At 46.7% G+C, this 22,552-nt stretch overlaps 2 protein-coding genes across 5 annotated transcripts in view; one reads left to right on the forward strand and one right to left on the reverse strand.

The window, feature by feature from the left end:
- LOC149323499 (dedicator of cytokinesis protein 7-like) overlaps positions 1–22,552 on the forward strand; it is a 167,798-nt gene that overhangs the window by 70,294 nt on the left and 74,952 nt on the right. For all 4 annotated transcript variants that reach the window (XR_016276060.1, XM_089489066.1, XM_089489068.1 and 1 more), the window contains exons 14-20: positions 5,513–5,675; positions 16,477–16,594; positions 18,636–18,706; positions 19,195–19,333; positions 19,843–19,944; positions 20,278–20,364; positions 20,962–21,193. Coding sequence is in view for 3 of the 4 variants with exons in the window: in XM_089489066.1 (XP_089345192.1) it covers positions 5,513–5,675; positions 16,477–16,594; positions 18,636–18,706; positions 19,195–19,333; positions 19,843–19,944; positions 20,278–20,364; positions 20,962–21,193 (912 nt within the window). In the remaining variant the exon portion in view is untranslated. The remainder of the gene's footprint in view (positions 1–5,512; positions 5,676–16,476; positions 16,595–18,635; positions 18,707–19,194; positions 19,334–19,842; positions 19,945–20,277; positions 20,365–20,961; positions 21,194–22,552) is intronic.
- On the reverse strand, positions 6,786–14,848 carry ANGPTL8 (angiopoietin like 8). The gene is made up of 3 exons (XM_089499167.1): positions 14,558–14,848; positions 13,798–13,993; positions 6,786–6,913 (listed from the first exon to the last, which is right to left on the reverse strand). Exons 1-3 carry the CDS (start codon positions 14,846–14,848, stop codon positions 6,786–6,788), a joined length of 615 nt encoding a protein of 204 aa, XP_089355293.1.

Raw genomic sequence — 22,552 nt, forward strand, 5'->3', positions numbered from 1 at the left:
GCCAGCCTGGCGGTTCTGGAGCCTCCGGAGAGACAGGTGATACCACCTCTATGTCCTCAAAAGGAAAAAGGGACAACTGCTCCGACCGCAACAAGCAGCGGGCTTGCTCATCCTCGCCGCCGCCAAAACCCGGCGTAAAGGGTCTCCGAGCACGGTCTCAGTGCCTCTGCTATAGTCAAGGCCAGTACCTGCTCCGCCTCCTGACATCGGGTCAATCAAGACCACGACGCCGACGCCAAAACCCGGCATAAAGGGCTTCTGAGCACGGTCTCAGTGCCTCCGCCATAGTCGAGGCCAGTACCTGCTCCGTCTCCTGACACTGGATCAATCAAGACCCCGACGCCAACGCCAGAACCCGGCGTAAAGGGCCTCAGAGCACGGTCTCAATGCCTCTGCCATAGTCAAGGCCAGTACCTACTCCGTCTCCTGACACTGGGTCGATCAAGACCCCGACGCCGACGCCAGAACCCGGCGTAACGGGCTTCTGAGCACGATGTCAGTGCCTCCACCATACTCAAGGCCAGGACCTGCTCCGTCTCCTGACATGGGGTTGATCAAGACCTGGCCTAAAAGGCCTCCGAGCATGGTCTCAGTGCCTCCGCCATAGTCGAGGCCAGTACCTGCTCCGTCTCATGACATTGGGTCAATCAAGACCCCTACGCCGACGCCAAAATCCGGCGTAAAGGACCTCCGACCATGGTCTCAGTGCCTCCGCCAGGATCGAGGCCAGTACCTGCTCCGTCTTCTGACATTACGTCAATTAAGACCCTGACGCCGCCTGTGCCGGCATCTTCCCGGACAGTGCTCTTGGAGCCCAGGGTCCTCCTTGTGAGCCACCTTTCTGTACTGGCAGACAGCCTGCAGATAGTCAGCATGGATTTTGAATCGGAGGGAGAACCCTCAGACTCCGATGCGCCTCTATCCCCACAGAGGTCAAGATCAAAGCCACGCTCTCCCTCTCGGGACAAATGGCACATACGTTCTCCTTCACGGAAGGGCAGGGGCGCCCTTGGTACAGAGGCTGATGAGGCTTTGGCCTATGAACGACCGACACGGTTGAGCCAGATCAGGACCCACTCGAGTCGTTCCCAGACCTTGTCTATGACCAGCCCACGGGACAGTACCTACTCCCAGTGGCACCTTCCCATCTGTGTCATAGCATTCGTGGCCCCACACGGACACGCCTCCCCGCTCAGGCCGTGGACGTCACCTAGGGGCCCGACGACTTTGACAGAGATGATTCTCCTAAGATCACCTCTCTCGGACAAAGGATCATAGTTCGTTCCTGGGGGCCCTACACTGCCGTCGCCCACCGACGATGTCAGGGCCTTTGCTGACAGGGTCATATGGATGGCTGGCGCCCTCAAGTTACAGGTGGCCCACCCTGATGATGACGCCCTCGACCCAGTAGAAAAGACTATCTACGGATCGACAACTTCTATCTGGTCACTCTGTCCACTTCGTCCTGGCTCTCCAACCACCCTCAGCTGAATTCTGATATAGGGGAAGGAGCCCAGGCTACTTTCGCTCCTAGGACGTCTCTTCGCCAGAAGGCAGTGCCATCAAGAAGCTGGATAGACTAAAAAAAAAAAAAAAGGAAACTTTTCTTTTATTTTTTGCCTCAGCTGTTCTTGACTTTAAGATAGCCAACTATGCAGCCTGTATGGGGCCTATATACAGTTTCTGGTCGAGGGGATGGACCCTACCATCGCTGATCTCCCAGACGATAGGAGACGCATGATGGTCACTCTGCAAAATGAGATTCATCTGATAGCAGGCCAACAGATCATTTCTGTCAAGCACACCATGGACTGTGCATCCAAGTGCTATATGGCCCATAGCCCTTCGCCGTTACGCGTGGCTCCGGGCCTCTGCACTCAGCCCCCAGGCAAAGGCGGCGATTGAAGATATGCCCTTTGACAACTTGGGCCTCTTCAGTTAAGACACATCAAAATTATTCTGGCCAACACCCCTGGTACCCCGGCTCCCAGCAGGAAGAGGTTCTAATGTGCTCCTGCACACCTCTTCGCCTCTTCTCGACGGAGTGCACACTCTTTTAGTTAAGGGCGCTACTAAACCTGTTCCCCCTTGGAGGGTTCAACGGTATTTTTTCTCCAGGTACTTCACTGTACCGAAGAGAAACTCGGGCCTCCGGCCCATAATGAACCTTCAGCCCATGAATGCCTTTATTCTGTGCAAGAAGTTCAGGATGGTGAATCTTGCCTCGATTTTACCACTCCTACAGGAAGATTCCTGGTTTGTGACACTGGATTTAAAGGACGCTTGTTTTTACATTTCAGTATTGAAGGACCACTGGAGGTTCTTCCCCTTGCTGTTGCCATAGAGGCTTACCAGTACAAGGCCCCTCCCTTCGGCCTCTCTAGAACTCCACAGGTCTTCACCAAGGGCATGGCGCCCGTGGTGGCCTACCTGCTCAAAAAAGGGGACCACAGTCTTCCTGTACCTGGACGACTGACTCTTCAGGGCGTCCTCCAAAGAGACTCTCCTCGAGGACCTCCATTTGCCCCCTCGCTCCTTCTTGCCCTGGGCCTGCAGGTCAACTTTGACAAGTCTAACCTGCTCCCTACCAAGCTCATCGACTTCACAATCAAGACGTTCCTTCCAAGGTGCTCACCATCCACGGACCGTACAGAGATCCTAGTGGCTCCAACATGACACTGTCTGCATAGGGATGCCATTCCTGCCTCCACAACTGGTCCTCTCCTTGACCACGGACGCCTCCCTGCAAGGTTGGGGCGCCCACACTCGGACCTTGCTATAAGGGACAAGTGGTCGTCCGCAGAGGCCGCTCTCCACATCAACATCTTGGAGATCCTGGCCGTGCAAAAGTCACTCAGAGCTTTTCGGATGGTTCTTTCCGATAAAGTCGTGCTTCTGCTCACAGACAACACCACTGCCGTACACTACCTCAACAAACAAGGTGGTACGACATCAGAGACGCTACTAGCTGTCACCATCCTCATTTGGGAAGGTGCATACAGCACGGGACGCTGTTGCAGTGCATTCACCTGCCGGTGACCAAAACAACCTCGCGGACTAACTGAGCACGTCGTCCTCCGCTTGCCACGTATGGAGGCTACACCCGGATGTGGTGAACCAACTTTTTGCCCAGTGGGTAACCCCTCAGCTGGACCTGTTTGCTTCCCTGTCAAACACTCACACACCGAGGTTCTGCTCTCCCACCGGAGAGCCAAGATCAGAAGGAAACGCCTTCCAGCTCAAGTGGACTCAAGGCCTACCGTATGCCCCTCCTCCGTTTCCTCTGATCACAAGAGTGTTCTCGAAGATGTTGGCCGACCGGACGGACTCAATTTTAATAACTCCGTGGTGGCCCACACAACCTTGGTTCACTCGCCCCTTTACTACGACGGGCCCAAGAGTATCTCCTCTTGGAATACCGGCCCAACCTACTCTCGCTTCACGACGAGCAAGTCCACCATCCCGAGATGCAAGCTCTCCCATTGGTGGCATGGAGGATTCAGTACTGAGGGCTCTTCCACCCAGTGTACAACAAATAACTAGGGCAGCGTAGAGACCGTCTACCCAGACAGCCCATGCTTACAATGGAACGAATTCCTTGCCTTCCTACAGACCAAGGACGTTCCACCAACCCGTGTCTCCATCCCAGTGGTTCTGGACTTCTGATGACACTGACTGGACCAGGTTTCTCTTTCAGTTTTATAAAGTGTTACCTGTCTGCCATCTCCTCTCACTATTTGTTTAAGAACAAAGCCCCTTTGCTTAGAGACCCTCACATAGAAAGGTTCTTTAAGGATTCAATAACCTGCATCCACCGGCTGCGGTTCCTCCTCCGCAGTGGAGACTAGACGCCGTCCTGGCACATCTGGTGTCTAAACCCTTTCAACCCTTAGCTACTACAGATCTGAGACTCCCTACTTTGAAGGCAGCTTTCCTAGTAGCCATTACATCAGCCTGCCGGGCTGGTGAACTGTGTCCCTTCAGGGTGGATCAACCCTTTCTCCATTTCACAAGGGCAGGGTTGTTCTCCATACAGACATCCCCCTCTTACCTAGAGTGTTGTCTGCCTTTCACATCAATCAGGACATTATTTTGCCGACTCTGGCTCCTAATCTGACCACAGACTCTGAACGTCAGTTTCATGTCCTGGATGTCCAGAGGGCGCTGGTGTCCTACCTGGACAGAACATCTGTTTACAGGCGCTCGGGGAAACTCTTGTTTGCTACTCCGAAGCCAAAAAAGGGCTGCCGGTTTCACCGCAGAGGTTCTTCAAATGGGTCGGCGACACCATCTGCCTCTGCTACGAACTGGCTGGGAAGCCCTTGCCAGGTCGGGTTAGAGCCCATGCAACTAGGGCAGTAGCCGCATCCTCAGCCTTCTTGATGGGTGATTCCCCTTGAGGATGTGTACAAGGTTGCTGTCTGGTCCCAGCCTTTGACATTCTTCAGACGTTAAGGCTGGACGCCAGGGCCAGACAAGACGCAGGCTTTGGGAGGGCAGTGTTACTTTCTGCCATTCACTGAACCCACGGCACTGTTAATAGATACAAGGTGCTGGGTTACACTGTTACTGATTGTTGATTTCTTTGATTATGTTTGACACTCCCTCCTCCACTGAGTACAGCTCGCTAGTCTAAACCCATTTGTGTGATTCGCAGAGACCACGAAGAAGAAGAACAGGTTGCTCACCTGTAACTGTGTTTCTTCGAGTGGTCATCTGCGAATTCACACAAACCCGCCCATCCATCCCCTCAGTGTCTGTTCATTTGACAACGCTTGTTGCCGCGCTGTTTGCGGCTCATTCGGAACTGAAGAGGAGCGGGCCACCAGGGGCCTTATATATGGGTGGGCGGGGCTACCGCCAAAAAGTTGCAGAAAGATACATTGCTTTCTGCCTGGAGATTCCAGCAGTTTCCGAGGATTGCTGCACAGGCGCAGAATAAACCCATTTGTGTGAATTCGCAGATGACCACTCGAAGAAACGCAGTTACAGGTGAGCAACCTGTTCTTATCCTTTGCACCTGGGGCTAGGGATTTGGACACAGATGTACCATGTTCATAAAGTTTTGGTCAACCTCATGGAGGTGATAGGAACACATTCAGAAGGTGGTCTTCTTCCTGCAGCCTGGAATCTGTCACATTTATCTAACCTAGACTGCAATGTCATGCTCTGGCAAGGCAATCTGAGTTAATTCAGAATAATTCTTTTTATTATTAATTTGTTGCCCCCGTCTGTCCCTGCTGTTGTCACTCTGCATATGTGTGCATAAAAGACAGTCTTGTCTTTCTTGTTTGGTGTTGTTTTTGCCCTGTGTGTAGCTCCCGTGCTCACTATGTGGTTCAGGTATTCTCTGAAGGTGCTCCATTTTGAGCTTCAAAATGACTTCAGCTGGGATAAAGATGTGGAAAGAGCTTACGGGCCCTGCAACTCTTCACCCCCACACCCATTTTTACTCTTGGCTTTTGTGTCTGTCTGTTCTTTACCTTCTTACCCATGTGTTTCTGCAACGCAGCCCAGCTGAAGGTCGACATTTCACCAGTACCAGAGAACGCCCATTACTGTTTGTCCCCTGAACTGCTGCATATCCAGCCTTATCCTGATCTCCGTGTCCGACCCACTAAGGAGATCCTTGAGTTCCCGATCAGGGAAGTCTACATGCCTCACACAACATATAGGTGGGTGCATTTATATCACAGGGCAGATAAAGGCTATTGGGGAGTGGGATCCAGGCCAAAGTGTCTCCATTTTGTATGCTTTATGGTGCTTAACTTTGTTGTTTTTGTTCTGCTTCTTGCAGTCTTGTGCTACTAAATTTCTCTGTGCGTTTTGAAGTGGGAAAAAATAAAAGTATGCAACTGTAGACTGTAGTTGCAGGGGATGAAGAATTATATATACTGCAGTGTAATCTTATCTTGGCTAAAACCTTTACTTCATTTTCCTTCTTGCTGTTTCTCCCATTCCCCCCCCCCCATTGCCACCTCCCTTTAGAAGCAGTGTGGTGGCTTTTTAATTGTGTATAGTTAGGAGGAAAGGATGGTAGGAGTGATGGGAGCATAACACTAAAAAATGGAAATAGTTTCTTGATCTTTCTTGCAGTACTCAGTTCTACTTTTAAGTGACACCATGCCAAGTATTTAGGTCTCTGCCATTGTGTGTCAGGTTGTAGGTTGTTCTATAGTTTTAAATGCTCAGATTTATCAGAGTACAGTGCCAAGACTTTGACCTTAAATGTTCAGCAGCTGTTATTAAGTACTAAGCCTGTCCCTTTCCAGCACACAGGAAGTAAAACTTTAGTCCTTAAGTATCTACTGTTTAGATGACTTCCTCCTGATGTTTGATTTCAGAAGCAGGATTAATGTTGCTTTCATTCCTGAGAAGTTTTGGTGATCAGGGCAGTGTTACAGAACAAAATCGCCAACAACACTAAGTAACAGATGCTCAAAGAGGAGAAATGATAAGCACCATATATCGAGAATCATCTCAGTTGCAGCAGGCAACAACTGGGCGAATCTCATATAATTTGCAGAAGGTTGCTTCCTTTGCATGTGTTCAGGAATGTTCTAAGGTGTAAAAGATCCCCTTTGATGACTTGCAGTCAGTCACGTGAGGAAGTGACATGGTGCCTCTTCCATCTGTATACTTAGTTAAATCCAGCAGAGGATGGAAAGCAGTTGTGCGGAAGCTGGGCATTCCTCTTAGCTCACTTTTGATCCCTGTGGCTACTCTGACACACAGCCATATTTCAGGGCACATGCAGATAGCTGTCATGAGGCTCCTGCAGCATTTCAAGATGACAACACATGGTTTTCAGTGCCGAAGATCACAGCCATCTCTGTCTCTTTGACATGAATTTTGCCACAGTGCCTTTTTCTAGGTTCCCTGTGTTCAGTTTGCCACCTGTATGGCTTTTCATCTGTGGAAGGGGAAAAAGAAAAAGCATTATTGGATAGGCATTCCACATGTTAAATCTACCTTTCTTCAAGTGTTGTGTTTGCAGAACATGGAGAAATAGACTGTGAGGGTTCATTCATGGGAATGAATACCTAGTAGCAAGGTGTGATGCTTTCAGATACCAGTGATCTGGAAGTGTTCTTTTTCCTTCTTCATGGCTGTAACACATGTTGTCACTCTGGTGATGCAGCTGGTGGGTAGGACAACTTCTCTACATTACACTGTTGTCACATCTAGCAAGTAGTAACTTTGAAGAAGAATACCATCACCCTGGCCACATCTGATGTAGTGTTAACTCTACTTAAGGAATACCTCCACCTATCTTGTTTTGCCTTTTCTTGGATCCAAGGCAGCTCTTCAGTCTTGAGTCATTTGCTGCTGCTGAGTATTTTATTTATACAGGCCCCATACAGACAGGCCAAAATAAAACGGCTTCAGGTCACTTTGGAGGTGTTCTGTTTCAATGATGCACGCATACTAAGAGTCCGGAAGCCGCGCCAAAGGCAAGATCCAGTCCTAAGGGGATCATTGAAACAGCATACCTCCAAAGTGACCCAAAGCAGCTTTATTTTTGCTTGTCTGTATGGGGCCTTAGTTATTTCATTTTTTGTGCTGCCTTTCTCCCCGAAAGAGACCTGAGGTGGCTCACAAATATAAAAACATTTTTTAAAACTTTACAATAAGATTTACAGTAAGAATTAAAATCATATAGTTAAAACAGTATAAAATTAACATAAAAACATATAAAAGTTAAAACATAACTGAAACACACACACCATATTAAAAACATCCTGTCATAATTGTATATTAAAAAGTCTGCCGAAATAAAATTGCTCTTGCTTGCCAGCAAAAGGCAAGCAGGGAGGAGGCCAGCCTAACCTCCTCCGCAAGGGAGTTCCAAAGGGTGGGAGCAGCCAGTGAGAAGGCTCTCTGGTTCTCTCTCTCTCTCTCTCTCTCTCTCTCTCTCTCATGTTCTCACCAAGCAAGCCTGAGATCTGACATTCCAGTTGGCACACAAGTTTTAGCTGTGCAAATGCACCGCTGGCCACTGCTGAGACCTGGGCATCCAGGCTCAGGGGTTGAGTCCAGGAGCAAAATATCCAAGCTGCAAGCTTTAAATTTCAGGGGGAGCATAACTCCGTCCAGCACAAGCAGAGTCCCTATTCCCTGATCTTAGCAGAGTAGCTCCAAGGAGGGACCAATAATGAGTTTTCTCTGTTGCAAGTGTAGGCCTGGGTAGTAGGCCAGAGGTGAGGAGAGGACATCATTCAGCAGAGAAGGCTAACTATTCTGTTTCTCTCACTTGACAGACGTTTCTGATGCTTCAGACCCCTTGACTCTTACTTACAAGCCCCAGGAACTTCTTCCCTCTGACCTCTTTCATCACATCCTCTCTCTAAATTGAATTCTCTCAGACCTTCTTGAGAACAGGCTGTGTCATACATATTTGTTTTTTCTTGTTACCTAGCAAAGCTTGTCAGTGCTTTTAATGCAATTAAACTCTCAACCCTGCCTTCCAGCCCAGGAGATAAGTACTGGAGGGATGCTGCAAAAGCAGCAGCATCTGTGATGGGTAGTGTGGGTAGAATATTACCTTTCTCCCTCACCATTGCTAGCATAGGAAAGTAGTGCTACCACTGAGCCATGGCAAGGTGATTGTTGGAGAAGACACTGTTCCATACCTTCAAGATGTGGCCCTTCTATTGTTTTTGGCAATGGATAATAAGAGCCTAATAATAATGGCACACTGAGTTCTGGCAGCTCTAATCCTTGGCCCTCAAGGCCCCTGCTGTTCATGCTGTTAAAGCAGATGGCACCTTAAAAGAGATTTGGATAATCTGAAAATAAGTTTATGAGCTTAAAACGGTTTGGGGATCTGACTTGGAGGGCTTTTCTTCTTCCTCTCTATAGTAAAGAGAATGCTGCTGCAGCTGGTACTGAGGAGATTCCAAGTAACTGAATGATGCTTTTAAGAGAACTGGAAGGATTCTGCTGTGGTTAGCACAGTTTGTAGGCTGCTGTGTCTGATGGTGTTACGTGCCTTGTCAGTACCAGCTGGATGTCTTTTCCTATAGAGCAGGTCCCTTAAGGAGGCTCACAAGAAAAAGGGAAAACTTAAACATAGATGTTCTACTCCTCACGTACATGCCTCTCAAAAAAGCTGTGACATTTTAGTGTGGAACTTGGCTGTCCTACTAGTATAGATGTCAGGTGACTCTGGGGATATTCAGATGGTGAAAATAATCTGGGTTGAATCTTTGTTGTTCAGATGCATTTCGAATGCATCCAATTAAGTTTGGGGGTGGGAGCTGCCAAAAAACCCACTTAACCTGGGATAATGGATATTGGGGTTTTTTCTGCATTGTTTTAAAAAAAGTTTGCATTGTTGGCAGTGTAAATAATCAATGTGAATAGACCCAGGATAAACCGGGATAAAACTGCCTTGAACGTGTTTGAAATACATTTGCATCATCCACTCCATCTTTATTCGAGTGCTGGCACGTGTAAGCACTTGAAGTCTCAAATATGCACATAATAATAATAATAATAATAATAATAATAATAATAATAATAGGATTTATTTATATGCCGCCCAATCACTGGGAATCCAGGCAGCTTACAATAGAGGGGATAATAGACGGTTCCCTGCCCTCAGACTTACAATCTAAAAAGACACGACACAAAAGGAGAAGGGAATGGTGGCGGGGAGGGGATCAGGTCCAGCAGTCTTCTCTCCCTCTGAGGCCTGAACCAAGGCAGATGGACTGGAGGGAGGGCTCTTTTTCTTAATCGAGCCCAGGCCGATGGCGTTGGGCCTGTCCTTTCACTCCTTCCCAGGACAGAAGATGACAGTTGGAAGGAGGGAGGGGAGGGCTCTTCCTCTTCAGGCCCGATGATATACATATATGCGATTCCATGGTATGAATAACCAACTTACAATGTTTGAGTGATATTTCCCAGCAGACAGGGTCCTAACCTCCTGTATTCTGGGTTATCTCCCAAATTGCTCCTGTAGGCAGAGACAATAGAACAAAGACCGGCCCCCTATATAGGGAGGAGCTAGGCCCCTTGAGCCTCAGTCTTGTTCCTGCCTACGCTCCTGCAGGACATGTCTCTTCAAGCCAGCAAAGGTTTTCCTTTCGCTGAAAGCGGTTTGAGAGTTTTCTTGGCCTTCCCTTCTTCTCCTCTCTTCTGCCTTTCCCCCCTTCCTTGGTGGTGGCTATGGCAGAGGACCCCAAGAGCATGGGTGAAGGGTCATCCTTAGCTCAGGCTTCCCTAGCTCAGGGTCTGCCAGCTCAACAGAGTGAGCTGGCTTCAGAGGAAGAACCATTGGGATGTGTTTGCTGTTGCTCTGCAACTTCTTCGCTACAGCCACTCCAGTCCTTTTCTTCTCTGTTTTCTCTTGCTGCCTTGGAAGCATGAAGAAAGCCTTAATATGGCAAGGGCTCCCAGGATTGGAGAAAGGTCTTGGCTTTGCCAATGACTCTCCCTCTCCTCCAAACCCGCCCCCTTTTATAGTGGGAGCACAGGAGATTTCTGAAAACAGCATTGCAGCACATGGGAGCCGTGGGAACAGATGGTGAGGGTTATCCCCTCCATGTCTCTGTTTCTCCACATCACCTCTGCCCAGCCCATTTAGGGCCAGGGATCAGTGAGGAAACTGGCCAGAAGCTTCCCTTCTCAGCATCTCTGCCAAGCCCGTTTAGGGCCAGGGTTCAGAGGACAGGCCAGCCAAAAGCCATGGCAAAGAGTTTCTCTGCATCACCTCTGCCCAGCCTGAAACAGGGCCAAGGTCAGAGAGGCAAGCCAGCCAGAAGACACAGGAGAAGGGTGAGTACCAGGGGCCCTCTCTCTCCAGCTAGCAAGGAACCTTTGCCAGATCTAATGCCCTCATTCAGGGCAGGCATTGCCAGGAGGCCTCTGCCATTGCCACTGCAGGCACCATGCCTAGCATAAGGCTTGGGACTCTGCTAAGAGGTCAGATGGGGGGATAAGCTCTTGGTCTCCCCCCTTCCTTTCCATCTCTGGCCCCAATGGCACCCAGGACCCCAACAGATGTGGGAGATCCTATTGCAGACTGGGAAACACATTGTGGTGTTGCCAGTGCTCCTGCACATTCCTTTTCAATTCTTATAATGAGATGGTGTGTAAGGAGGCAGAGGACTTTTCCTTTATGTTGTACAGCCACACAGCTGTAAAGCAAGCTAGACTTGGCCCAGCAGGAGCTGAAGCTTCCAACTCTAAAATAGTCTTTTTTTGGCTGCTACAGAGCATCCCACAAAAAAGCACAAAATGGCTTCATGTCCTCACCAGAGAGAGCATGGCCTCTGCCACCCACTTCTAAACAGAGGCTGGAGGGCCATCTATCGGGTATGCTTTGATTGAGAGTTCCTGCATGGCAAAATGGGGTTGGACTGGATGGCCCTTGGGGTCTCTTCCAACCCAAAGATTCTATGAGAGAGCACGTGGATACAAGTCCTCCTGTTTCCCTCCTCAAAAATAACAACAACAAAAAAGGGGAAAACCACTTGTGGATGACATGGGTAGAGAGTTCTCTTCACCCCCAATTGTGTTTGGCTGCCCCAAACTGTGGCACTCTTGAAAGAGCAGCTGGAGCACTTGGCCTCTTCTTTCTATCAGAGATTATCCTTTCTGTATGTCAGGATACAGGCATACCTCAGGTAATTGTGGAGCCATGTCCCACAGCAGCCCCTCTGCCCTTCCCAGCTAACCTATGCAAGTGGTAAGGGAGTTGAAGACCAAGCCAGCTTCTATCATGCAGCCAGGTTACTATAAAGCCTGCCTGAGATTGAAAGGGCTAAGCTCCTAAACCCCAGCTTGAAGATGGGGCTGTTTCAAACATAAATAAAACAGAATGCCCTGTGAATATCAGGGCTACACTGCAGGCCATATGCAGCTATCTACCCATGATTAGCAATGGTCTTCAGTCACTGCTAACTTAAGAGCAGTTTCCTCAGTGCCTGGAAGAAGCTACTGCCCAGGCAGTCTCCCTTCATGGGGCAAATAAAGGAGGGGAGAGCCCCCACAGCAACAGGGCTGGGGGCTCATATTTACAAGAGATACTGGTTAACTTTTTCTGGTGTTCATTTTATTACTGTTAGCCCATGAGGTTTGAGTTGTGCTGTTTCTGCTCACCCCCCTCTCCTTTTTACCAGGGCAGAAAAGATGCCTGGAAACTAAGGCCTGTTACAGACTGCCAAAATAAAGCTGCTTCGGGTTTCTTTGGAGGTATGCTATTTAAATGATGCATGGGTCCTAAGAGTCCGGAGGTCACGCCAAAGCCACACTCCATTCCTAAGCACTGGAGTGCAGCTTTGGTGCAGCTTCCGGATTCTTAGGATGCATGCATCATTTAAACAGCATACCTCCAAAGAGACCCGAAGCAGCTTTATTTTGGCAGTCTGTAACAGGCCTAAGTCATCTAGGGAGAGGGCTAGCCATAAAAGCCACATGCTGACTTTTCTTCCCTCCTCATGGACCTCCATCCCTGCCTCCATTAGGGCCAGAACCTTATTTACCTTAGCTGGAACAGCCTAAGCTGAGCACATGGTTCTGCCTCCCTTTTGCAAACTGATATCAGCCATAGCACTTCTCATTAAGAGCATAAGCTTTAACAATACAGATTCATTTAAATGCTAATAAACAGTGTGACTCAAGCAAGGAGAAGGCCTCTGGTCACTCAGCAGATCTCTAATGCTTACATGCATTGAGGATCTTTGGTAAAAACATCTTATGAGGTGATAGATATATTGGATTAAGGTGACCAACCAAACTCCACTTTAGTGGCAAAATGGTTAAGTCCCTGTTATAAAACACAGGGAACCTCAGTCAGCTAGCCTCAGGAGAGGTGGCTCCCCTTGCCTTCCCTTCTTTCATGGAGAGATGTCTGTTAAAGGGAAGAAACTAAAAAATACAGTTTCTTCCATGAGATGGTTCTCACTAATACAGGGGGGTTAAGAAAAATTCTTATCAAAAACAAACAGTTAAACAGCCTCCTCTCCATCCCAGGAGAAACCCCCCTTCCCCCATGAGTGTTTTAAAAACGAATGTTGGTACTTACCCGCGATATGTTCATTTCCAGCAGACGAGGGTCCTAACATCCTGCCCGCCCGGGTGCTGCCTGCGGCCTCTGACCCTGCCTGGTGGTGGACCTGCCTTGTTCTTCTTATTGCTGAATTGGTCTTGTTTGTTCTTTGACTAGTTTTTCTAAGGTGTTCTAGTTAACCCTTAGCTGATTTTACTAAAGTTCAGTTCCTTGATTTTACCTTACTAGTCGCTTGGCTTGTTATTGACTGAGACCCAGGGTGGGGGCTAGCTCCTCCCTATATAGGGGCTGGTCTTTGTTCTATTGTCCCTGCCTACAGGAGCAAATTGGGAGGAGCTAACCCAGAATACAGGATGTTAGGACCCTCGTCTGCTGGAAATGAACGTATCACGGGTAAGTACCAACGTTCGTTTTTTGCATCATCGTGCTAAAAAACACACACCAATGTCTGAATGACCCCTTTGTGCATCAGCAGTGCAGTGCAGCGTTTTTCAGGAGATGTTGAACAAACCCCATTCACATGTCAGTTAAGGAATGTCTGGATTGGTCCTTCCTTGTGTCTGCTGTCAGTTTGAGTGCCCACGCATGCGCCCGCGCACACACAAGGGTTTGGAGGAAAATGAGCTCAATGGAGGGGACTTCTGCCATCCATGCACATTATAGAAAAACACAGTCCACGTATTGAGGCATAAGAGAATTAGAAATTTTAGAGAGCAGATCTGTGAGACCTAAAGATGGCAAAGCAAGTGACTTAGGGCAACTACTTGAAGAACATTGACCTTTGAACAAGAGGTGGAGGGTTACCTTTAGAGCAGCAACCTTTAGTTCCTGGCCTTGGAAACCTTGTTCTTCCATGCACAACAGTTTCTCTTCAATTGCCTTCAGTCGTAGCATCAGGTTTTGATGACCTACGTGCACTCCCTGCAGCACTTCCTTATTCCTCTGACCCTCCTTCCTCAGCATCATGTCCTCAGCCTTTTGGGGGAAAGCAGAGATGGTGACTAGGAAGGCGAAGGGAAGAATAGTGGTCATACAATCTGGGATTGTTGCCTTTGGATGTGGGCTTACTCTCTGATGGAGTAAGGCTGTAAAATTAGTTTCAGATGTAGAGGTAGGGTAAGGATGCAAGCCCCTGTGCCCTTCAACTAGAGCTTGGAAAGTTACTTTTTAAAAAGAGTTGCTTTTAAAGGGCGGGGAACTAAAGAGTGGAATATTTTCTAAAGTTTCTTGTGTTGTTTTTTCTATTTAGGAGAAAAATAACCCCAAACAGTAAGAAAATGGCTTTCAAATTTGAGGGGAATGAATCCCCCAGTAATGAGTAAATGTTAGCTGCTGCACTGGTAGAATTATATTACTTTTTAAAAAAGCAATGTTGCCTTCTTCTTGAGTTCCAACTTATGTTGTTATTAGCAACATGTAACTCCAAACTCTGCCTGCTATCTGTCCTCATACTATGGTATAGTCTTCATGACACGGCTGCTTTGCTTCTGCTAATGCTGTCCTTCTCCCACTCCCCCTTTGTCATTTAAACCCAGGTACCTGCAGGCCTTCCAGAATCCTTCTGATCTCTTGCTGCTTCTGCTGGGCACTATGAGCTTTGTGATGTAGAGTCCTCAAGCTCTGTTCATAGATGTCAGTACTATGCCTGATCCTGCCAAGCTTCTGGGCTGTGGAGTTGTAGAGCTCATGCAATGCTGTGCTGAACTGTATCACCCCATAGACCAGAACATTGACCTCTTCCTGCAGAGCCACCTGCTGGGCGCCAGCTAGGGCTGGGATAGCCATGACTGCATGGGGAAGCAGGATGTTCAGGGATAAGAAAGTCAGCATTGCTGCAGCTGGACCAACACAGAAACAGAGCAACTGGAGTCTACCCCTTATATAGGCTGGATGGGAGGGATTAAATAGGAAGGCAATAGATGATATTGGGTCTGAGATCTCTACTGAGCTTTCCCCATCCTGCCCTCTGCCTGCTGCTTCCCCCAAGTCTTACTGAATCAGCAGTATTTTAAATCTAGGCTCATGTCCCACACTTACTAGTTCATTGTCAGGGCACAGACCTCATAGGCCTGGGGCAGCCAAGTTTCACAAGGTTGGCAGATGAAGGTGGTAGCTGATCACGACGGGCATTCAGCTGCCTGGAGCTTGAATTTAGGTAATTTGGGCTTTGGCCTATTAAAAGACTCCAGAAACTGCAAGGCCATGTGTGTGGTGGGGTGTCTATCCAAATGCTGACCATGTTTGTCTAGGCGATGTTATGTAATATGCTGTCTCTTGGAGCAGGTGACGTGGAGGTGCTGCGTGATCCCAGCACCAGCACTCCAAAGGTCTCTTGCTGCTTTTGCCTTACTGATTATTGTGGGTTATCCATTCCAACATGGGGAAAATTCCTCCTTTTCTCTGCAAGATGGTAAATGGTACTTAAGACTGTATGAACTGAAGGCTTGTGTATACTGGCCAGAATATTCCAGGCTGCTTCCAGAGTATTCTGGCCCTGGAACTGCCCCGGATTCTCCCATTACCTCTTCCACTCGGTAGTGGCACTGGGTGGCTGATTACATATGCATCTCGCTGTGTTGCTCACTGCTGTTGACGCTGGTGGAAGTCATTCTCTGAGATCAGAAACGAGGTGTCCAGCATCAATCTAATGGCTGGGTGCCTTGTTGTGACCTCAGGGAGAGTGACATGTGGCAGCAACAACGATGCTGGAAAACACAGCAGGGATATATGTGTAAACAGCCACTCAACATTGCTATGGAATGTTCTGGGTTTTCTTGCAAAAACTGGCGTAAAAGGCAATGATTTAAGGGAGGGATAAACTGGTTTAAGGGAGAGATAGGGCAGATTTGGTGAAGAACTGGCCCTGCATCATGAAGACAGGTTGCCATGGGGATAGGGGAAAACCATTTTATTTGACCTGTTCAGACATGCCCTAAGAACATACTCCTTATGGAGCCATAACGCTGGAAACCTCAGGATTTCAGGAAGTATAATAATTAAACTATAAGGGGAAAAGCAAACTTAGCCCAAGGAAGACTGAATTACCTAAGTCATCCCACAATGCTAACTGACTGTTGGGAGGTGGGAGAGAGAGAAAAAAACTTAAGGAGGGATTGCTAATGGAGTGTCATCTCCTTCAAAGGGGCATGGCTTGCTGCCAGGGACCCTGAATTTTGGGGTACCTCATACTATGGGTTTTTTGTGGTGGTGGGGAATAGTGTTCCACAGCTGCTTTTCTTTGCTCTACGAATCCTGAATTAGTCCCTAGTAAACACTTTCTAATTCTTCCAAAGCTGATGGCAAGTTTAATAACTCATTTTCGACAGTAATAAATTGATCTCTTTCTACTGCAGATAAAAGAAAAGACGAAGCCAACACAAATGGTCAGTCCCTTCATGCATGCATGCATACTTCCTCCCTCCACATACACATCTGTAAAGTTTTTCTTTCTCTTACAGGAACCTGCTGTATGTTTATCCCCAAAGCCTGAACTTTAGCAGCCGTCAGGGTTCAGTGCGAAACATTGCAGTGAAGCTCCAGTTCATGGCTGGAGAGGACCCTAGCCAAGCCATGCCAGTGAGTGAGGCAAACTCTCTGCTGCTTTTCTCCTTAGATCTTTTGTGGCTTCATTGGCCTTGTGAAGCAAGTGGGAACTACTGGAAATAAAGGGTGCATCTGGGACTGTGATGCATATAGCTTGGGTGGGGGGACATTTTTATTTTTTTTTGAAAATATGGTCTCCTAGCCAGTCTATCCCTGTTTTTCAAGGTATGTTGTTTCTCTAGTGATACATGCTGTGGGAGACAAATTACTATCAGAGCCATACTTTCTGCTCTTCTGAAGCTTTCTCTTAGGTCAAGCTCCTAGTCCTCACCCTCATGACAGGGTGAATCTTAGGTCCATTTGTGGCAGATTTAAGGTTCAGTTGGTGTTGCTCATGATGAATTGAGCCCATTAACTGTGCTGACCTTCTCCATGCTTCTTGGTGACATTTATGAGCACCATTTCTTACAGTTTTAGGGGAGGATTAATCATGAAAGGAGAGGCAGAGTATACCATGAGTGTTTGGCTCTAGAATTAATTTACCAGCCAAGCTGTTGTTGAGTGTATTGTGCCGGTGTCTGGCCTCTAATTACAGTCTTCTCAGGCCCTCCTTGCCACCCTACTACACTGCTTGGAAGGCTGATATTATGTTCAGAATAAGTAATGAAAATTCAGCAACCACAGGTAAAGTAAGCAGAGGTGCATAAACAGCATGGATTGAATGTATTGTAGAATTAACGTGTGTCTACAAAACATATGCCTTCTTATACTCCTTGTTACTGTGAATGTAAGGGTGTGGTAGCTTGCCTGGTCCCTGCTCTCAGCACTCTGGTTCAGCTTCTTTTTTTGGTCACTGCAGTTCTAGGGAGGGATGTACTCTCTCAAGGCGGTTTTTGTTGGCTGCAGCCCCTCCAGATTCCCTGGACCTTATTTTTCTGGAGAAAATAAAAGGTGAATTGCCTATCCTGCATGTTGACATTTTGCCTCTTAAATAAATTGCACTGGTTACACATTTTTTAAAAAGCAGTTTTTCAGAACCAGAAGTTGACTTCCAGCTGATCCTTCATTTGTTTGTTTGGTATTATTGTAGCTCATGTCACACACATACACCCCTCCAGACTCCAAGGGCAGAGAAGTAAGCTACAGACCACTACCATTGCTCACCCCTTGTTTACAATATACTTGTTAGGTTGGCAGTTGTTCAGTTTCTCCAAAACTCAGGCTGAGAAACAGTACCTTATCTTTGGCTTTGCAAGAAGCCCTATCTTCGAGTACAGTTCTCCATCCCCACTGGATTATAGAAGCTCTTGCAATCATTTTGCATATGATTTGTTTGTGTTCCTTAGAGGAAAAAAGAAAAGGAAGTTTGTTTGCTTTGATTATGTTTGAGGGAGAGGAAGGGATAGGAATTGTTATAATGATAATTGAAAATATTTGAAAACAGAGTAGATATTAATTTATCATTTATGTAGCACATTGCATATATGTGTTACCTTGAGATGTGTACAATGTGAAATAAAAGACACACTTTTAGACATATTGCTGAACTACAACTCCCATCATCTTACACCATTAGCTGGGTGGGCTCAGGCTGGTGGGAAGTGGAGTGTGGTGGAGTCTCCTTCTTTGGAGGTTTTTAAACAGAGGCTGGATGGCCATTTATTGAATGCTTTGATTGTGAGTTTCTGCATGGCAGGGGGTTGGGCTGAATGGTCCTTGAAGTCTCTTCTAACTCTATGATTCTATGAAGGGTCCCATGGTCTTAGCACTGGAATAGTTGTTCCATTTGGTACTTTCTGAATTGATGACTAACTGAAAAGCAAGGTCATCATAAATAGAGGAGGAGTAGGAAGGTCAGTGACCAAGTTAAAACTCTTTTCCTCCTGCTCCAAGAGCCCAGTGTCGATGAGGAAAACGTTGAGATCAACCAGTTTTTTTCTTTTGGGGGGGGGGTTAGGCAAGCATTAATTAAAAGGTGCTTCTTGCAATGAGGCACCTTTGAGCTACCCTCCCTATAACTGGCTGCACATCATTCTCCTTGCCAATACTATTTCTGTCTTTCCTTACAACCCAGGTTATCTTTGGGAAATCGAGTTGCAGTGAATTTGCAAAAGAGGCCTACACAGCTGTTGTGTACCATAACAAGTGAGTGTAAAGCTACTAGAGCAGTGGGGCCAGATACTTATTACAAGGGAGGAGGGGGAAGCTGATTGGCTGGTCAGGATAATAGATGCTCTTGATTAGACACCAGGCCTCCCTATGGTCAGAAATCTCCCATGCGGTCCCCTTACTGTGACAGACCTGGCCCCTAGGGAAAAGAGAAATGCATTTTTCATCACATGAAAGAAATATGTTGGTAGCATGAGCTTTTGAAGACTTCAGCCTGCTTCCTCAGATGCATGTTCTGCGAAATCTGAGGAAGTAGACTGAAGTCTACAAAAGCTCATACTACCTTCTTCCTTTGAATTAGTCTCAAAGATGCTAAAGATCCCTTTGCATACTGATTTTTCAGACCAAAATGGCTATACTTTTCATCCCCCCCCCCACTGTTTGTCATGTCTGAGTCAGGTGTGCTTGCCTAGCCAGTCGTAGTTCTCAGCAGGCTAACGTAATGTCCTTCACCCCATCTCCAGGTCCCCTGAGTTCTACGAAGAGTTCAAGCTAAAGATCCCAGCCAACCTGACAGACAACCACCACTTACTCTTCACCTTTTACCATATCAGCTGTCAGCAGAAGCAGAACACACCTCTAGAGACCCCTGTGGGCTACACAGTGAGCATGATGCAGAACTGGCTAAGATACGCAGCTTAGAAGTTGAGAGGATGCTTTTCTTGCAGAACAGACCCTGTTCAAACCTCTGTGTCTCCCATGAGGGACGGTTTCAGTTAACAGAACTGGGAGGCCCCTTGTCTTAAGACCTTGAAAAGCAGTTGCTGCTTCACTGAGACTGTACTGGACAAGTGCATGGATTCACCTGTGGGCTGACACTGTTTAAAGTCATATGTTCAGTTTGCTCATTGGTTCACCTTACTTTGAATTCCCCTCCAGCTCCTGTCAGAATTTCCCCTGATCATTAGTTATGTTTGCCTGCTTTGCCAGGACCACCTCCCTCAAGTATTGAAGACAGAAATGCAGATTAATAGCAACAAATTGCTCTCTTCTATGATAAATATTTGCTCTCTCTTTCTCAGTAAAATTGACACAAGGAACAGGAAGGGAGGGTGAATTGCTGCGAAGGGGTGACAGGCCTCACTCTAGTCTTCTTTACTTTCTCTCTCTAGTGGATCCCCCTCATGCAACATGGCCGGCTAAGGACAGGCCAGTTTTGCCTGCCTGTATCAGTGGACAAGCCTCCACCCAGCTACTCAGTACTCACCCCTGATGTAAGTTGGGACTCATGTTTGCTTTTAGGCTAGTGAATACTGAATCTCATGAAGAGCCTCTTCTTGCTTGGTCTGTATTTTGAAACAATCTTCCTTTCTTCCTCCCACCTTAAACTCTGTGTTCCATTGAATTTGATGCTCTTTGTATAAAGAATATATGCAGTGAAGATGCCTTGGAATCCAGATTCTGCTATGTGGGAGGTATCTGAATTTCTCCTTACTGGAAGGATAACCAGTGATGCCTAGCTATGACCAAAGCTAGCATCTGGTTTTCCTGCAATGAACTTTTCATATACACTTTTATAACTGTAGCTTTAATCCACTGTGCTACAGGTACAGCTACCTGGAATGAAGTGGGTAGATAATCACAAGGGTGTCTTCAACGTGGAAGTGCTGGCAGTCTCTTCTGTCCACAGTCAGGTAAGAGGAGAGGGAGAAGGAGCCAAGGCTTGGGCTCAGTTGAGTGATCTTGGGACCTTTGATTCTTTATCAGCCATGATCTCTGCAGGCCTTGAACTTATGCATGAAGAAGACCTTTAGCTTCCCTTTAAGCATCATACAAGTACAAAGTCCCATATAATATTTTTCAAATTCCACAATTGGTTCTTTTCTTTCATAGCCAATAAAATCAAGTAACACAGCCTTGAAAAAAATAAGGTTTTCTTGGGTACTCTAATATACCCCAAAAGTGTGTGATGGGAGGCCATGCTACTGAAGTATATGGCGCACGCGTAGGATGCTGAAATGTACTCACTTTGGCATTTTTCCCCCTAATTTGTTCTGTCAAGACTTAAGTCCCACAAGGAAATCAGATTGAGGAGATCCTGTACTTCCCTTAATGTTTGGAACATCAGCTGATCGTTGAAATAGATCAGTGACACTGAGCACTTAAGAAGGGCTTAGAACCCTGAGTTACAGCTTAGCCTCCTTGAATCCCATTTTGGGAGAAAGGTGGGATATAAATCCAATAAATACATATTCCAAAATAAGTAAATTTCTTATCCTTTGCCCTGGCAGGACCCATTCCTGGATAAGTTCTTCACTTTGATCCATGTGCTTGAAGAATACACCTTCCCCTTTCGGCTGAAAGACGTGATCCTGACAGAAAACAACATGGAATCAGAGTTGAAATCTAGTGTGGGCAATCTACGAGTGGCTAGCCTAGAGTCCCTTGTTGCCTTTAGCCACCAGATCCTCAACAAGCTGATCCAGCTAATTGTATATCCACCAGTTATTTCAGGACAGATTGGTGAGTCTCACGGCCAGTTACTTTTGACTCTGCCTCCACATGTATTCTTGGGTCCTTTTGCTTGGCCTCCTGACTGTTTCTCAAACTGAACCTGAAATTGCATAATTCACACAAACAATATAATAGAAAGGGACAGGCCCTGGCAGATCACACTGTGGGGAGAGTGAAAGAATAAGCAAACGAGTGAGAGGGAATCCTGGGTTCTGCCTATAACCTTGGCTGTAAAGTGGAAGGGTATGCATGTAAAGTGAATCAACTATCAGGTAGAGAAAAGCCAGGAAGAACTCTTTTGTTCCATATGTAATTTGGATTGAGATCCACATGCTGGTCCCTTTTCTCTGTATGTTTGTGCATACATGTGCTGATATGACAGGAATTCCAACAATCAGGTATGCTTTGATCAAAACAGTGTGTCAGTCTTTCTTGCTCCTTTTCTTGCATTGCCCGCTGCTTGCGTGACTTTGTCTGGGTTGACAACCAGAAAGCTGGAGGGAGGGAATCTCAACAATAAAAGGAAGAAAAATACCAAATATAGGTAGAAGAAAGCGCCACTAAAATAAATGCTAAATAAGTTAGAAACAAATGGGTTCTTCATAACATCAGTCGCCCGGACCTGATGGTTTGGGTGCAATGTACAGTATTATAAATGTCTATGTGAGATAGTAGCTCCAAGATTAAAAACAGCCTTGAACAGTATAAAGGTTGGGACAATACCAAACCTTTGGAAAACAGCTAATATTGCCCTGATACCAAAGGATGGAAAAGACCCATTAGAAATGAACAGTTATCGCCCTATCTCAGTGATGGTGAACCTTTTACAGACCGAGTGCCCAAACTGCAACCCAGACCCCACTTATTTATTGCAAAGTGCCATGTCCCTCTGGCTTTCTAGTAAGAAACTGGCAAACTCTGTGCTAGGGAGACAGCATGTGTGCCCACAGAGAGGGCTCTGAGTGCCACCTCTGGCACGCGTGCCATAGGTTTACCATCACTGCCCTATCTCATTGATGAATGTAGATTATAAAATCTTTGCTAGTATATTGGCAAGAAGAATAAAGAAAATATCGGAAACATGGATACACCAGGACCAAAGAGGATTCTTGCCAAACAGACATATGGAAGAGAATACCAGGAATATAATCAATGTGATAAAATATTGCCAAAGAAAGCCCAATAAACAAGCTGCACTAATTTTCTTGGATGCAGGATGGGTGTTTGATAATATAAGATGGGAATTTATGATGGAAATTTTGTTGAGATTAGTTGGTAAAGGGAATTTTTATAAGTGGGTTGCTACTATGTATAAAAAACAATATGCACAGATAAAAGTTAATGGGGAGAGGACAAAACAACATATGG

The sequence above is a fragment of the Sceloporus occidentalis genome, unplaced genomic scaffold (genome assembly GCF_023333645.1).
Source record: "Sceloporus occidentalis isolate IW3139 unplaced genomic scaffold, rSceOcc1.0.p SCAF_1, whole genome shotgun sequence".
In the NCBI taxonomy this organism is placed as follows: domain Eukaryota; kingdom Metazoa; phylum Chordata; class Lepidosauria; order Squamata; family Phrynosomatidae; genus Sceloporus; species Sceloporus occidentalis.

What these genes read in the sequence shown, in the direction of transcription:
- ANGPTL8 (XM_089499167.1), bottom strand. Translation starts at nt 14,848, where the DNA reads ATGCTGACTTTCTTATCCCTGAACATCCTGCTTCCCCATGCAGTCATG. An exon ending in GGATTCTGGAAGGCCTGCAG is followed by an intron (nt 13,994 to 14,557) that starts GTACCTGGGTTT and finishes TTCCCCCAAAAG; the next exon opens with GCTGAGGACATGATGCTGAG. An exon ending in CCTCCACCTCTTGTTCAAAG is followed by an intron (nt 6,914 to 13,797) that starts GTCAATGTTCTT and finishes CCCCTTCCACAG; the next exon opens with ATGAAAAGCCATACAGGTGG.